At 36.0% G+C, this 14,598-nt stretch overlaps 2 protein-coding genes across 2 annotated transcripts; both read left to right on the top strand.

The window, feature by feature from the left end:
- Positions 1 to 165: 165 nt before the first annotated feature.
- Positions 166 to 14,484, top strand: LOC139762405 (uncharacterized). Its single transcript, XM_071687256.1, has 2 exons — positions 166 to 285; positions 8,217 to 14,484. The coding sequence occupies exon 2, from the start codon at positions 8,540 to 8,542 to the stop codon at positions 9,791 to 9,793; it is 1,254 nt and encodes a 417-aa protein (XP_071543357.1). The 5' UTR covers positions 166 to 285; positions 8,217 to 8,539; the 3' UTR covers positions 9,794 to 14,484.
- Positions 2,173 to 8,223, top strand: LOC139762558 (uncharacterized). Its single transcript, XM_071687589.1, has one exon. It carries the CDS (start codon positions 2,173 to 2,175, stop codon positions 4,690 to 4,692), a length of 2,520 nt encoding a protein of 839 aa, XP_071543690.1. The 3' UTR covers positions 4,693 to 8,223.
- Positions 14,485 to 14,598: the final 114 nt, after the last annotated feature.

The following is a 14,598-nucleotide window of genomic DNA, read 5'->3' as shown; positions in this document are numbered from 1 at the left end:
TTAATTCAATGTTCATAGGTATCTTTTTTGATAAACGTGTTACTTTTTCGTAAGGAAGAAAATTTGTTTGACAAATATCATTTCAATAATATGGTGCGGAGAATTTAATTATAAATATATGGAGTGTGTCGGAAGTCCGGAAGCTCGATCTTGCTAGAAGTTGGCCCACACACGAAAAAAAAAAGTAAGTTGACAAGTATTTCACGATTAACATCATGTCTACTCCCATTTTGAACGAAATTGTAGTTCTTCCGGAATGAGGGCAAGTTCATTAACACATCAGTCGTAAGTACGAGTTTTATAAACGTTTGTAGGTTAGGGATTTTGTCCGACTTCAAGCATTATAAGAGTTGAAATTACTAGAAGACAGAATACACAATGGTGGATGTGTATTGATTTCTTGAAGTAACATAGGTAATTCTGAGGTTTAAAAGCATCTCTTGAGTCACTTTAGAGTAATAATTCTATTGTTTTTAGATAAAGATTTCGAAAGTTCACTCTCAAGGCATACATTACCATCCTGAGGTGAGAAGTGCCAGAATTGAATATTACTAACCGCAATCGGCGACATACTTCAGGCATTACTTAACAATGTCCCAGACGCATTGTCTGAACATTATCTTCAGACTTTAACAACCTTTTTAATGTATCTCATTAATACGATAACGTTATTGATCATGTGGTGTCTTAATCTATGCCTAAACTATCTTTTACACTAGTGAATTAAATGTGTATTGAGGACCGTGTTTAGGAGCACTTAATAATTCAGCAACAATGATTGATTAATTAAGTTAAAGTAGGTGAAACGGTGAATTACCAGTTTAGTCACATATAGAAACTAGCGTTGGAAATTGATTTTGTTTTGCAATAGCATTGAAATGTTTGGAGAATACAATGAAAAAAAAAAGCCCTGGTGCGTGACTTTCAGCTTACTGTATTTTACAGTGGTAAATAAAGGGCAAAATGGTGAGAGATATGTGTTAATGTTAGGGAAAATCAAGGATATTGATGTAAGAAATGATGGTTTGAAACGCGCATAAAAAAAACTTATCTAACTTCATTTACTATTACATAGTTGCTGAGATTCGTAGTTGAAAGATACGAACATGTTTTTGGGTGAATGCTAGGTGAATTGGGCGGTATTGCAATTGGCCAATCTGTTTTTCGTCTGTTCCTTAACATTTGTCAATGGAGTTAGGTTCAGTCAAGGGGGTGGTTTGAATATATGTACTTTGGAATATGGGAAATCAAGGTAATATCCGCTAGGGAGGCTTGGCAAGATTGACAGTTTTTCAGTTTAGGGATGCATGTGTTCCTTACAAGCTGTAGAACTGATATAGTGTTTTTTACCAGTACCTCCTCTTACTCCCTTAAAGTGAAGCCCTCACAGAGTGGGCAGAACTCTGAAGTTTTAAGCATTGCTTGCATTTATGTAGTGAAATAATTCTAGCATACATTCACGAGATTTTAGATATTTTTGACTGTAATTAGTTTAATTATGAGGGCCTTTCTCTGTTGCCATACACATTCACCTTTTTCTAGTGCTAAAATTATTTTTAATGTACTGTACCTTTGCATCATTTAGAACTACTCCCATAAGGTAACTAGCAATCCATATATATCATTTCCTAAAAAAAGTGTGTCTGACCCACAGAAGAGGGCATCTGAACCACTGAAGAAGGGAGGAATTTGACTCAAAAAGTTACCAGGCCATTAAAAGGAGCAGGAGAACCCAAGAAAGTAAGCATTTGATCACATAAGTAAGGATTGAGAGTCAGAATAATAATTGGGCTGGTAAAGAAGTCAGGAGATTCAGTGAAGACACACAACTGTTAGAGAATGACAGAATTAAACCATAAAGCTGATTGGCCATAAGTCATATCATGGAAAATGGCTCAAGAGTCACAGGCAAAACTAGCTGTATCTTTGAAAATGCATATGTAGTGTAGAAGGCACCAGAAAACATGAATCCCAGTACTGTATTCAAGTAAGAGACTGCAATAGGGTGAAGATTTACTATAGATGCTCAGAAAGGCATCATGTAAAGGTAACTAAACTTTTGAAGAAAGTAGCAGTACCAATGAAGGCACCTGAGTACTCACAATGTGGAAGGAATGGAAAATAGTCAGGATGGCAGAAGTACTTTAGAAGGTAGAAGAGCTAGTGAAGAAAATGAATGACCCCGGAAAGAAGTCAGAAGTTTGGATGAATATTGGATATTCTCAGAAAATTGAAGATGAGCCACTTAGGTTAGGTGAACTATTAGAGACAAATGAACCAATTATGAATTCAGAAAAGTATTTAAAGGTGTTTGAAAACCATTTTGAAAATATTGATGAGCCTCTAATTAGTGTCAAAGGTATACTGAAAGAGGAAGATATTCCAAAGGAAAAAGCAGGACAGCCCTTGAGAAATACAGGAGAAACCCTGAAGAGATTAAGCAAACTAATAAAGAATAAAAATGAGTCATGGAGTGTGGCAGATGATTCAACAAAGTTAACAGAAGTGCTGAGCAAACCTGGAAAACAGGAGACAGATGAACCATTCAAGAAAAAAGATCCCCTAAAGAATGTAGATGAGTCATTGTATTCAGGACCAAATTTAGTACAAAAAACTTGGAAATCTATGAAAAAGGCAGAGGAATTAGTGAAATTTGCAGATCCATCAAAATGGGTAACTGGGCAACAGAAGGAGTCACCAGAGAACAATGGTAGTCCCCTGAATAATGCTAATAAATCTGTAAATAGAGCAGCTAAGCCTCAGAAAAAAGTAAGTAGACCATTAATGAAGGCAGAGGAATTTCCAAAGAATGCAACTTGTACTCTAGAGAAAGAAGGTAAAAAAATTGGGTCTACAGATATGCTAAAGGAGATAGAAAGTATTAGCACGCCAAGAAAGCCTTTAAACAATTCAAAAGAACCAATGAAGAAAGTGCCAATGTTAGAAAACAATATAAGAGAGCCATTCAAGAAAATGAAAACACCAGTAAGTAAGTATGAAAACCCACAAAAGATGGAATATAAGCCACTGAAGGAAGAAGAAAAACGTAGGAAAAAAACAGAAGAGTTACCTAAGAAAGAAGAGTCTCCAAATAAGAAAAGGAAATATGTGACGAAGGTAACTGTATCTTTGAAAAAGATGCAGGAGACAGAATCATTTGAAAGGGATGTCATTGAAGAACCACAGAGTACAGAAAAGTCCCTGGAAAAGGAAGCGGCATCCCTTGGGATGTCTGTGCAATCACCAAAAAAGCTAGAAGAACCAGTTAAGAAAGAAACAAAGGTATTAATGAAAACCTTTAAGCCACTGAGAAAATTAAGACAACCGCTGAAGAGGGTAGATGCATGGAATAGCGAAGATATATTGGGGGATTGCTCCAGGACAACCCCAGACTTTTTCAGAAAAACTCGGAATAAAATCATGAAGGATGAATGTATTACTAAAGACAGATTAGTTGTGAAACAGTCAGCTTTATGTGAGAAAGGTGAAGAAGAATTTGAACTGGATAAGTCATCATTAAAAGCATACAACCTTTTCTGTAAATGCAATCCATGGAAGAAATCCAGGAAGTTCCAAAGGAAGGCACATAAACTTTATTTGAAAGTTCATGAAATGGAACATGGGAAATGCTCTGAACTGGAAGTAGGTAAATGGGAAGAAATAATGTTACAACACTCAAAAGAGAAAGATGCTCTAAAAAAAAAGTTTGTTGAACTCTACAAGAAAATTAGTAATGCCGAAAAGGAATTAGAAGAGATATTAAAACAAGTCTTTGAAAAGCAGACTGAAGAAGAGATGATTAGGCTAGCAAAAGAAGTTAGTAATGAAAAGGCTTTAGAAGTTCAAAATTATATTTATAAAATGTTTAATAAGATCTCCAGAAAGGACTTTGTTTGGACTAAGGAGTTACGTGAGGAATTGTATTGCTTGGAAAAATGGTATTCAGATCTTCTTATTTGTATATATTTGTTACCTTTGGCTTTAAAAGTATGGAAATTTGAAATTGAGAAATTGCAGGAATGTTTAATCAAGTCTCAAGTAAGGAAGTTGATGGTTGAAAAAGAGCGCTCAAATGCCTATAGAAAGATGACTTATCTTTCCAAAGAGATAACTAAGTTAAAGCTGAGAACATACATGGCATTGTCGCCAGATAAGTTTCAGATGGAGGTACATAAATTAAGGAAGAGAGCTGCATATTATGATAACATTGCTAAATTTTTTGAGAAGCAACAGATTATACTCCAATCCAAGGTCTTCAATCCAGCCAATAATCAAAATGTTGAGAAGGAAGATTCAGTCACCCATCAAAGTCTCTTTTCATGGAAAAAGAACAATTTAAGTAAGAATGCTGATCAACACAAAACAGCAGATAATCCAAAGAATTCATCATATCAGTTTAAGACTCTGGAATCATGGACAGTGTCATCTGAAAAAGTGGTAAGGCACAAGAATTGTAAAACTTCACAGATGGTGTGGAATATTGAATCGATTAATGAGTCAGCAATGTTTCATAAAACATGGAACTATGACCAGCTTAAAAGCTGGAAAGTGACAACCAATGCATTGTATGCAATGTCTTCTGCTCTTCCAAAGCATCTTTCAAGTATTCCAAATGGCATTTCAGTTCAGTCATTGAAAGTGAGCAGTACAGCCAAAAAAATGTTTCTTATTGACAAGAAAACAGGTAAATAGGAAATATGAACACACAGGACAGAACAGTCCTGAGTTACATATATGAAACATTAATTAAAGGCTTTTATCTCCTAGAGACCTTTTCTCTTGAAAAATAGGCACTTAAGGGTTTGTTATTTAAGTGGGGATTCTCACTTTTATTTTTTTGGTTACGCTATGAGGAAAACCAGTTGATTTTTTTTTTTTTATGTTTGATAGAAGTTAAAACCTATGTAAAGGAAATTTAAACTGACAGTGTTATATCTTTATGATTAATTCATAAATTAAAAAGTGCATTTACATACATGCACAAACAATAGTAATATCAAAGCATAGTGTTTTATATGTTATTAGGGTTGATTGTATGTCTTTCAAAATTTTATTCATATTAGACGTGCATAGTTAAACCTTTAAGCTCATGGAAGAAGAGCATCTCAGAAAGTCTATCATTTGTAGATGACAGCATTGAAGATGAACTCAAGAACTGAAAATGTATGAAAATACAAATTGTGTTTATCTCAGTTGATATTATTAAAGATAACCCCAAGAATTACTGTACGATATTTCAGAGATATAGATTTTGTCTGAAAATACTGAAAACTGAAAATTAGTAGATAATTGTTGATGATATTGATGCTTGAAATATGCTTGTCTAACCTCTTACATATTTTCTAGATCTATTCATGGCTGAGGTGCTCAGGTTGCTTGTGTTTTTATTGGTGCGAGCACCAGCAACCTGCTTCAACGTGCCTCAGGCTATCTTTAGGGAAAGATGTTATCTGTTTTTCTTGGCTGCCACTTCATTTTGGGAATGTCACTTCTGGGGTCTGTATTTCTTCCACCTGGGCTTCAAATGGTTGGCTATCACCTTTCTAAGGATGAGAAAGCCTGAATTCTCACCTAGAAGCAAGAAAATGTAGGCACAGGAGAGATTTTTATTTATAATAGGCACTAAGAACACACAATCAGGCATTGCTTGCAAAAGGACCCTCACATTCCCCCTTGCAAACCAGCTGCCAAACCCTTGCATATGAAGGAAATGAAATGCAAATGACTTACATTTGCAAAGAAATACAAGGAATGGAATGATTAAGGCAGAGATTAAGAAGGCCAAAGGGTGCCAGCTGGTATGACTCATTTCACAGTGAAGACAGTGAAAGACCTAGATGGTGTAATGATCTGAGGTTCTTTTATTGTTGCAATGGTTATGGGCGGTTTTTACTTTGAACCTAAAAACACTTCCATGAATGAAGAGCAGAACATTAAGGTGCTAGAGGTCCATATGCTTCTTTTCTGTGAGGTTCATGGGTATGATCACTTTATACAGTAAAGTGCCCCTTACAATGTGGCTTGAATGATGAATTGATCATCAGAAAAAGAAAAACTATTCAACCGCTTGAGTGGCTTGGAAACTTCCTGGAGCTTTATCCAATTGAAAACTGCTGGAACCAGATGAAAGTCTAGCTTGCCTCCTTCAACAGCTCATCAGCACCTCCCTCATCCAGATCAAGACCCTATGAACCCAAAACATGGACCGAGAATACTTCAGAAACCTAGCCATTTCCATGCCCAGGTGTCTGCAGATGGTAGTCAAGGGCAAAGGAGAGATGGCAGAAGTACTAAAATGTAAGTGTGACATCACATTTGAAAATATATGGAGGGTGGAGAAGTATTTTTGAGACACTATAATGATTATAGTAACATTGAAGATTCTAAAGTTGATAATGAAAAAGGTATGAATTTAAGATGATTACCCTGACAAGATGCACCTCAGAAACCAATAAATTGTAGATTTTATGTCTGATGCATGTATATTGAAACCATTTCACATAATTACTAATTTGAAGATAAACACTCAACAATGAATACTGAAGACAAATTACATCTGGTTAGTCATTCTGAAGACGAATTACTTCTGGTTAGTCATTCTGAAGACAGTGTCATGTATAACCTAGTAAAAAAAGAAAATAAAGATGAACTGCATCTTAAAACGAAAAGATAAACTACTACTAAAGAGGGTACAATGAAAATAAACCACCTCTAGAAATAGTCTTTTGGGGCTTGTACATTGATTATCAGCTCTGGTTTTGGCACTATACTTGACAGCCAAAGAGTGGATATGAAGAAGTGAAGCCATCAGTCCTGGTTCCTGGTATGTTTTTACTAAGGAGGGAAGGGATGAATAAATATTTTAAAAAAGATAAACAAATGTGACAAAAGTGATTTGCAAATTATGGAGGCATGAATTTTTTGTATGTATCTGTTAAGTTGTTTGGGAGATTGGTGGCATGCACAGAGGTACAGATTAGGGAGGAATAATGTGGCTTTAGAAGTGGTAGATGTGTTGAATCAGGTGTTTTGAAGAATGTGTGCAAGAAACATTTAGAGAAGCAGGACATATTTGTGGCATCTATGGATCTGGAGAAAGCTTATGATAGGGATTTTCTGTAAGAGGTGTTGTAAATATATGGTGTGGGAGGAAAGCTGCTGGAAGCAGAAGAATTTTTAAAATGAAAGTAAGGCATGTGTGCTTGTAGGAGGAGATGAAGATGTGTGAATTCAGGTGAGGGTAGGTCTGTGTCAGGTATGTGCTTGTCATTGTTGCTGTTCAATTTGTTTATAGATGGGATAGTGTCGAAAGTGAGTGCAGGGATCTAAGGGAGAGGAGCAGGTATGCAATCAAGTACTCATGAGTGTGTGTGTGTGTCTTTCTTTGCTGATGAGAACACAATGGTGGCAAATGGTCAGAAAGTGCAGAGGTTGTTGTCTGAGCTTTGAAGTGTGTGAAAGGGGAAGTTGAAAGTAATTTGAAGAAAAGTTAGGTTATTAGGTATAGCAGTGAAGAGAGACAATTTATTTGAAGTGTTAGTTTGAATGGAGAGGAATTGAAGGAAGTAAGAGTGTTTTAGATACCTAGGAGTGGATATGGGAGTTGAAGTTAGCCTTAGATTGGATGAGGGGGCATAGGTCCTGGACACATTGAAGAATATGTGGATTAAAAGGTCCCTTTCTTTAAAGGCAAAGATAAGTGTGTTTGATGATGTAGTAGTTTCATTGGTGCTGCATAGATGCGAGATGTAGGCCTTATGCAAAAGTGTAAAGAGGAGCCTGGTTGTAGATAAGGGCTATAGTTTCAGCTTGAGTGTGGATGTGAGTGAATAAGGCCATTTCTTCATTTCTTGGTGATATTTTGTTGACATGGGAAATGGCAAAAATGTCTAACAAAAAATGTGACACTATCTTTTTGATGATGATACTGTCTCATTTCACCATGCATAACAAGTTGTGGTTATTCTGTACTTGAATTTTAGTTTTATGACTTCTTTGTTTTATTGGTACCTGATAGTTTTAAAGACCATGAGTAGTATACAGCATACTGATAGCTTAGCTTACCATGATGAGTAGAAAACACAGTTTACTTTAACAAAATATTATTTATTTGGCTGGAATAATTTTAATTTATTTTGTTTTTCTGAACATGATTATGAACAGTTTGTAACAATGAATGCAAATTTTTGAGTATTCATTTTCTCTTTGCCCACCAGAACTATTATATAGGGCTCCTGGAAGATGGGAAGCAGACAATTTGTGAACTATAAAGTTTAGATAATTCAGAATTGTCTAAACCACAGAAAATGGCACCTACTGAGCCACTGAAGACAACAGATGAGTCACTGAAGAACAAATTTATGAAAAAAGTGTTTACCAACCCCCAAAAAACACAAAAGGAAGTGCAAGAGAGCATTAAAGCTGCTTAAAAAGGAGTCATTAAACAAATTAAAAGAGTTCTTGGTGAAAACTGAACCATTGAAGAAGTGACAAAATTTTTTGAGATATAGTGGATAATTTACAAAAGTCAGTGAACAAGATGGAGATTGGTCAGAACACTACAATAATGAAGAAAGACAAGTTTGGTACACCTGTTAGACTAGTAGCAGAGAATTCATCAGAATGTCAGAAAAGTGAAGAATGGTTTGAAGTAGATAGGTCATCTCTAAGGGCATGTACCTATTTGCATAAGAAACACAAGCTCCAGAAAAAATCTGAGAAGCTCCAAAGACAGGCACAAAAGCTTATGTTGAAAGTAGCCAATATGAAATTGATGAAAGAGTCTGAACTTAAAATTGATGATTGGATAGATATAATGTTTCAGCTTTGGAAACAGAGAGATATTTTGAAAATAAAGCTTAATGGGTTGTTCAGGAAGAGTAATGAAATTGAAAAAGAAGGAAAAGAAATGCATAAGCACCTCTCTGAACTACAACGTTGTAGAGATACATTGTTTCTCTCAAGGGAAAAGTTGAATCAAGTACTTATACAAGCTCAGAATAGTCTTGAAGTGTTACTGGATGACACGTGTTTTCAGAGACGTTTTTGGAGTGATTTAGAGACAAGTATTGAATATCATTTTTTATTAAGACTGATTTCAAACCTTAAGTTACGGAAAACTGAAATGAATATGAAGTTGAAAGAGTTTAAGAATGGAATTGATGGTATAGCTCAAAATCATATCACAAGATGTAGGAGAAAGGTGGAGATTGAAAAACTGAAATTATTTACCCTCAGAAAGATAGCTGACACTTTGAAAAAGATTTTCAATTTAGAGGGGAGAGTAGGTCTGTTTCAAATTAGAAAAAAGGTATTGAGGGATAGAGCTGCAAATCTTGATTTCTTGGCTGAAGCCTTTTTGAAGCAACAGAGTGCATTACACTCCAAGGTGTCTAACCTGAATGATTATCAAGGTGTTCAGCAGGATGCTTTTCCGGGACAGATCAAACAGTTTTCTTGGAAAGTACAAAGTTTAACTAAACACACTGGTCAGCTATACAAAAGAGCAGTTTATCTACAGAGGCATTTTTTAGATGTTGTTGAGATTCCTGTGGAGCCCTGGATGGTTTCATCAAAAGAAGTATTAAGACAAGAGCATTGTAAATTTCCACAAAGAGATTGGAACGTTGAGTCATATAGTGAAGCAACAGAAGCGCAGAAAATAGTTAACTATGGCCAACAGGAAAAGTGGAGAGTCTCAGGTAATACAGTACATCTTGACGGTAGTCCTCACACAAAGGAACTTGTAACTACTGATGTAAATAGTATTTCAGTTGAACATTTGAAAATTTAAGTTGTACATCTAATTGTTTCCTGTTGATATAGTAATAGGAAATGGGGTGTAATGAACACACGATTAAAAGTTTGAATGACATTAGCATTTCATCGAGAATATTAATGTCAGTATTGTGCACCAAAATGTTTTTCTGTATGGATGATTTGGATTTTCTCTCGAGATTTTTTCATGCTTTAGTTAATAAGCACTGTTAATTTTTTTATTGTGCTTTAGGATTTGTATGTATTTCTAGATACCACAAAGCATTTAAAAGGAAACTTTGAAAGTAGAACATCTTGATAGATATTTTTGTTTATAAATAAATGCTTTCACAAAGGGTACTTAGATTAAAGATGGCTTGCTTAGATTATTAAGTTAGGCTGCATGTGGTACAGATTGTCAGTGTGTATGTGTCTGTTGCCATAACCTGCTTTACATGTAGTTACTATAGTGAAGGGTTATGATTATTCATAAAGTTGAATAATATCCTTACATGCACCTATTTTGATATCTTTGTTACCATTATGCTTGTTTTGTGTTTATCTTTTTCTTTCACTTGTACATCAACCCAAATCTCCTTGTTTTTGTCATTATAGAGAATAGAATTTTTGTATTGAGGATTTAATATTATTAACTACCAGTACTATATTTTTTCTTTAGATTCTGTATATGGTTTGGGAAACCTCTGGCAGTTGACTGCAAGTTTGCATTAGTCTGGGCATTTAGAAATTTCAGGTGCAGTAATAATGGATTAGTGTGAGTCAGGAAAAGTAACTTTGGCTGCTTCTATATCCTTTGCTTATATAGTACATCATTTTTGTATTCCCAGGCAGCAGAGTAAATGTTAATGAATGATTTATTGAAATTATGTATTTGATGTATATGAATAGTGGAACACATTATTGGAAGTTCTTACGTGATAGCTTTGTGAGATGTGTATGTATTATGCTGATGGGAGGAATGCATCGCATGCCTGGCAGTGTTGCAGCTTGATCATTTATTCATTCGATAGATTTACCATGCACATAAGTAATGTGTCACTGTATTGGTAAATATGAAACGTTTTTTCTTAGAATAAAGCTCATTCAAATGATGACAAAAAACTAATGGCACTTTTTTGTAATTCATTGAAAATTACCACACTAAAGGGACAGTAGATATCTAGAATAGCCATACTCAGTGGATTAAATCAGGCATCCTAGTTCTTGTATAAATTTCTTATCAACAGTATTTTGCATCTTCCACAATTAGCTTTGTAACTCTTATTTGCATATGAAATTATTACCCATATTAAATTTCCTTATTTTATGGGTACACTGACACAGTAGGATTTTGTCCTGATTAGTGATTACAGTTGTTTGTGATGTAAAGCACTGTGCATACCATAAAAGTGTGCTGTTGAATTAAAGTGAAGGTGAGAATAGGCAACCCAAAAAGATACGATTGTAGTCACTATGCTGAGCATTACACCCACAGTTGCAGAGGTCAATTTATCTACCTATCTATCTGTATCTTTGATGTCCATTCCCTTCAGGAACTCCCTCAAGGGGGTGGCCATGGCAAAGTAGTTTCCATAACTGGTGAACTCCATTGCCACTTCTTTGCCTTAGTGCTTTCACCCTTGACAGGCCACTGGCAGAGGGCAAATCTTGCACAGTATTTGCAGAGGCTCCCTACCTTATGTTCCTACTGTCAACTTCTACCTATCCTATTATTAACTTATACCTATCCTATTGTCAGCTTCTACTAATGTTCCAACCTACTACTTTTACTAAATGCTCCAGCCTGATGTTTGTGAACAGAATGCCAGCAGTCCATGTGTGGGTGAGGCAGAAAGAAAAGACAGCTACCTGGGTTAAAGGAGTGCAACTAGACTGCCACAGAAGTGCTGACTTACTGTGCAGCTGTTGCTACCCTCCTGATCCCCAGGTGATTAACACCAGTAAGGTACCTCCCAGGTCAGTGGCTTCCTGCCAACTACTACCTTACTAGTTGCATTAGTTAAGGCATTAAATGAAAGTATTGTTTTATACTGTAAAACCTTGATTAAGTAGATGTTGATTCAACAAACTTTGGAAACAACAATCCAGATCCGCTTGTCCCGAGAAAGTAGTCTGTATTTAAATCGTCGCTCTGACATTTCGCACATTAGCTGAATGATGGCATCCTTCTGAAACCCAGTTAATGACATCATCAATACCATGCATGTTTTCCCTTTTTTATTCAAAGTGAACCAAACTAAGAAACTGTGGCCCCTGAAGATAGTGGTGTAAAAAGAGAGAGTAAATTTGAATGTTGCTGTGCAAAAACTACATTAATTGAGAAACTAGTCTGATGTATTGGTTGCTAATAAATGTGAGGAATATTTGGTAAAGGGTTATACAGTATCATTAATTCTTAAGAATGAAGAAAAGCATAAAAGCTTTTCATTAATGTTTAGTGTTGATACTTCTACCAGTAAAAAAGATATGATTAGTATTGTATCGTATATAGTACATCATAATATGCCACCTGGATTTCATGGACTGTCAATTGGGGTTATTCTGTAAATGTAAAAGTAAAAAGTCCTCATTTTTCAAATCTTCCTCAAGTACAAGGCATACATGTAAGTTGAGGAAGTACTGTACTTATTATTTGCTGGCTGGCTGCATTTTTTTTTTCATTATCTCCTCATAGTACATCCCTGAGCTCTTGCTTTTTTAACACTTCCCAATGAACCATATTTCCTTCCATTTTGATCCCTCTCCTCTTTTGAGTACAAGGGATACCCATGCTCCAACTCCTTCATTGTTGGTGTCACAGAACAGCACTATATACACTTAATGTAGAACTCCCCCTCTCAGTCAATACTCTCAAGAGCTGAATCATTTCAGTTTAGTTGCCTTGATTATACTTTCTCTTTCTTCTCTGCCTCCACTGATCCCCAGCTTCAATGCTCCACCATCATATACTCGAAAACAGTCACTACATAAGTCATACCAGTGGAAGCATCCAACTTCGTTTGTTCTATTTCCATGCTACGGTGTGGAAAGACAAAGTCAAGTAGAGATGGTGTATTATCCCCCATAATTCTGTTATGCACTGCAACATGCTGATGGTAAGGTCTGTATGCTTTCAAGGAAACTTTGTGTCCTTGACTCAGCATTTCCTTGATAATCTAATTTTCACTGTCTATTTCCCAGTAATTGAAATGCCCAGTTATCAGTACTTTACCATCTTAGGGAGGTAATTTCTCACTATACCTCACCATATTTGTTATTCCGTTCTTTACAATGTACTGAATTTTTGAGCACACAAAAAACTATATTTCATAGATTCCTAAGTTCTTCATTCATGTCATGATCCTTGAAATGATTTGCCAGTTTTTAACTCTACTTTACTTGTGTTATCTTTGGTCTTGCTCCTTTACATGTCCCAGCATCTCCAATCATTCGTTCTATGGTGGTTTCTGTTTCCTCTGCTTCTGTCTCTTTGCAGATATGGCTATGTCTGAGTGGTCTTAGTACTTTCCTTTATTTGAGACCATACCAGACCCTGTTGGCTCTGGCAGTGCTAGAGGTTTTAAACTGATCCTCCAAAGTGATAGTGACAACAGCCTTGATCTTTAGAAGAATTTAGATCTTTAACTGACATGGAGGGCAAAGATGGGTATGATTGACAGTATAGTAGTCCCAGTGGTGTTGTATGGGTCTGAATTACTGAATTATGAGTCAGATATATAGCAAAATAGAGGTTGGATAAATTGAAAATGAAATGCGGTGTGCAGGTTGATTTTTTAAGGAAAGATAGTGTAAGAGAGAGGTGTGGTAGAATGATAAGTATGATTAAGAAAGCTGAAGAGGATGTGCTGAAATAGTTTGGACATATGAAGGGGATGAGTGAAGAGATGCTAACTAGGTGCATATATGTGTCAGAAGTGATAGAGTAAAGGAAAGGGTGGAGTGAAAGAGGCATCTTTGTTGCTGTACTGGATCCAAATCATGAAGGAGGGTGAGAGGTGTGAAGGGGATAGAGCAAATTGGTATGAACTGGTGTATAGGGGATGTCATGCTGTCAGTGGGCTGAACCAGGGTATATGAAGTGGTCATGGGAAAGCATGGAAAGGTCTTCAGAACTTAGCTGTGTAAAGGGTATACAGTTTTGACTCATTATACATAATAGCTAGAGTGGATGTGATCAAGTAAGACTTTATTTTATATACAGAAGTCCACATTGAGGCCAAGCCTTAACTGAAATGTAGAGAAAGTTATGAAAGGGAAAAAATGAGGCAAGGGAAAGTATTTATGAAAGACATGAGAGGGTAGAGAGTTCCATACCTCTGAGGTGTATGGAAAGAAACATTTATCAAAATGGCCCACCCTTGAGTTGCCAACCACCACACAATAATTATGACACAGAAGCTTGTTTTTATATATATATCTTTCTTTCATACGGGTTTACATTTCCCATGTTGGTAAGGTAGCATCAAGAACAGATGACTGAGTCTAAGATTGATTAGTTATTTAGAATTATCTGCCTTGTCAGCAGTGATCTTTAGAAGAAAAAAAAATCTGTGCTTGGCTTCTTCCTTTGTTCCTTTCTTTTGGAAGATAATGTAGGAGGGGAGGATTTCTGGTCCTCAGCTCCTGCCCCATTTAGTCATTGTCTTGTCACACAGGAGATATGTGGGCAGTATTCTTTCTCCTTTGTCCCCAGGACACTTAAGAAAGAGAGGCAGAAAAATGTTTCATTGATGTGTGCACTTGTGAAGTTAATCAGAAAAAAGAGCATAATTGTTTTTAGATAACTATTAGATAGGTAACATACAATTAAGGACAAAGAAA

Source organism: Panulirus ornatus, chromosome 43, assembly GCF_036320965.1.
Source record: "Panulirus ornatus isolate Po-2019 chromosome 43, ASM3632096v1, whole genome shotgun sequence".
Taxonomy (NCBI): Eukaryota; Metazoa; Arthropoda; class Malacostraca; order Decapoda; family Palinuridae; genus Panulirus; species Panulirus ornatus.
This window is presented reverse-complemented; position numbering and strand designations above follow the sequence as displayed.

Excerpts from the sequence above, each read along its gene's own strand:
- LOC139762558 (XM_071687589.1), top strand. The coding sequence starts at position 2,173 with ATGAATGACCCCGGAAAGAAGTCAGAAGTTTGGATGAATATTGGATAT.
- LOC139762405 (XM_071687256.1), top strand. The coding sequence starts at position 8,540 with ATGGAGATTGGTCAGAACACTACAATAATGAAGAAAGACAAGTTTGGT.